This window comes from Manacus vitellinus, unplaced genomic scaffold (genome assembly GCF_001715985.3).
Source record: "Manacus vitellinus isolate BGI_N305 unplaced genomic scaffold, ASM171598v3 scaffold_275_pilon, whole genome shotgun sequence".
Taxonomy (NCBI): Eukaryota; Metazoa; Chordata; class Aves; order Passeriformes; family Pipridae; genus Manacus; species Manacus vitellinus.
In genome coordinates this window covers 10445-11520 of record NW_021940009.1, presented here as the reverse complement: position 1 = coordinate 11520, position 1076 = coordinate 10445, and the positions used below count along the sequence as shown (strand labels likewise).

Genomic DNA, 1076 nt, shown 5'->3' with positions numbered 1-1076 from the left:
TTCTCTTCTGCCCTCTGGCTCATCAGGGCAGGGTTGCAGCAGCAGCAGTAGCAGCAGCAGGAGGAGCAGAGTCCGGGCAGGGTCCCCAGGGTGCTGGGTACAGACACAGCTTGGGCTCATCCTTTGTCTGTCTGGGTTAAGAGAGTCTGTTTAATTTTCAGGACACCTCTGCATCTGGCTTCAGCCAATGGCCATGCAGATGTCGTCAGATATCTGCTAAGAAAGAACAGCCAGCCCAACCTTGCTGACAACTTCAAGAGAACAACCCTGATGAAGGTGCGTGGAATGCCATTCTGAGCTTGGAGGTGGGGGTCTTCACGAACAAAGATTTGGGAAAGGTCTTTTACCCTTCGAGCCTGCGCAGTGGATTTTTTAGGTGAGACACAGTGTACGCTGAACTGAGCCCACCCTTTAATCCTGAGGTTCATCTGCCAGGGCCGAGCGAACTTGGACAGTGGCAGCGAGGTGCTCAGGATGTAGGTTTGTTTACAGTGACCTTCTCTTAGATGGATGGCCTTACAGGGCTGACGAGCTCCATCTGCCCGGGGAAGTCCCCTGACCGGGAATCCAACCCAGGCCGTGGTGGTGAGAGCACCGCATCTTAACCACTAGACCACCAGGGGACCCAGTGGGGCTTAGTGCTGGTGTGTTAAAGGGGAGGTGTCTGGAGGGATTCCTTGCACCACAGGGCCATAGAAACACGCCTATTGCAATGGGCACGGCACAGCCTCTGTTAGCTGATCTTTGAAGATGGTCTTCTATGCCAGCACTCAGGAGCTGAGGGCGTTGTGACAGAGGGGGATGGAAAAGTTGGAAGTCTTTCCCTTTTGGTGTGTTGTTGCCAGGCAGTCCAGCAGGAGCAGGAAGAATGTGTTGCTGTTCTGCTGGAACACGGTGCCGACCCCAATCTGGCAGACGCTGACGGCAACACTGCCCTTCACCTGGCTGTCCTCTCTAAAAACACAGCTGTAGCAGGGCTGTTACTGGAGCATCATGCCAACAGTGATGCTCAGAACCAGGTAACCTTGGCACGTGGCTAAAGCTGCTCTTTCCAACAGCTGCAGAGCTTGTCTGTG

General features: G+C 54.4%; 1 protein-coding gene across 1 annotated transcript; it reads left to right on the top strand.

Moving 5' to 3' along the window:
• Window positions 1-161: 161 nt before the first annotated feature.
• Window positions 162-1040, top strand: LOC115307552 (putative ankyrin repeat domain-containing protein 19; the record flags this gene model as incomplete). Its single annotated transcript, XM_029960443.1, has 2 exons — window positions 162-276; window positions 846-1040. Coding segments are annotated over 2 exons (310 nt in total), but the record flags the coding sequence as incomplete, so codon positions are not given.
• Window positions 1041-1076: the final 36 nt, after the last annotated feature.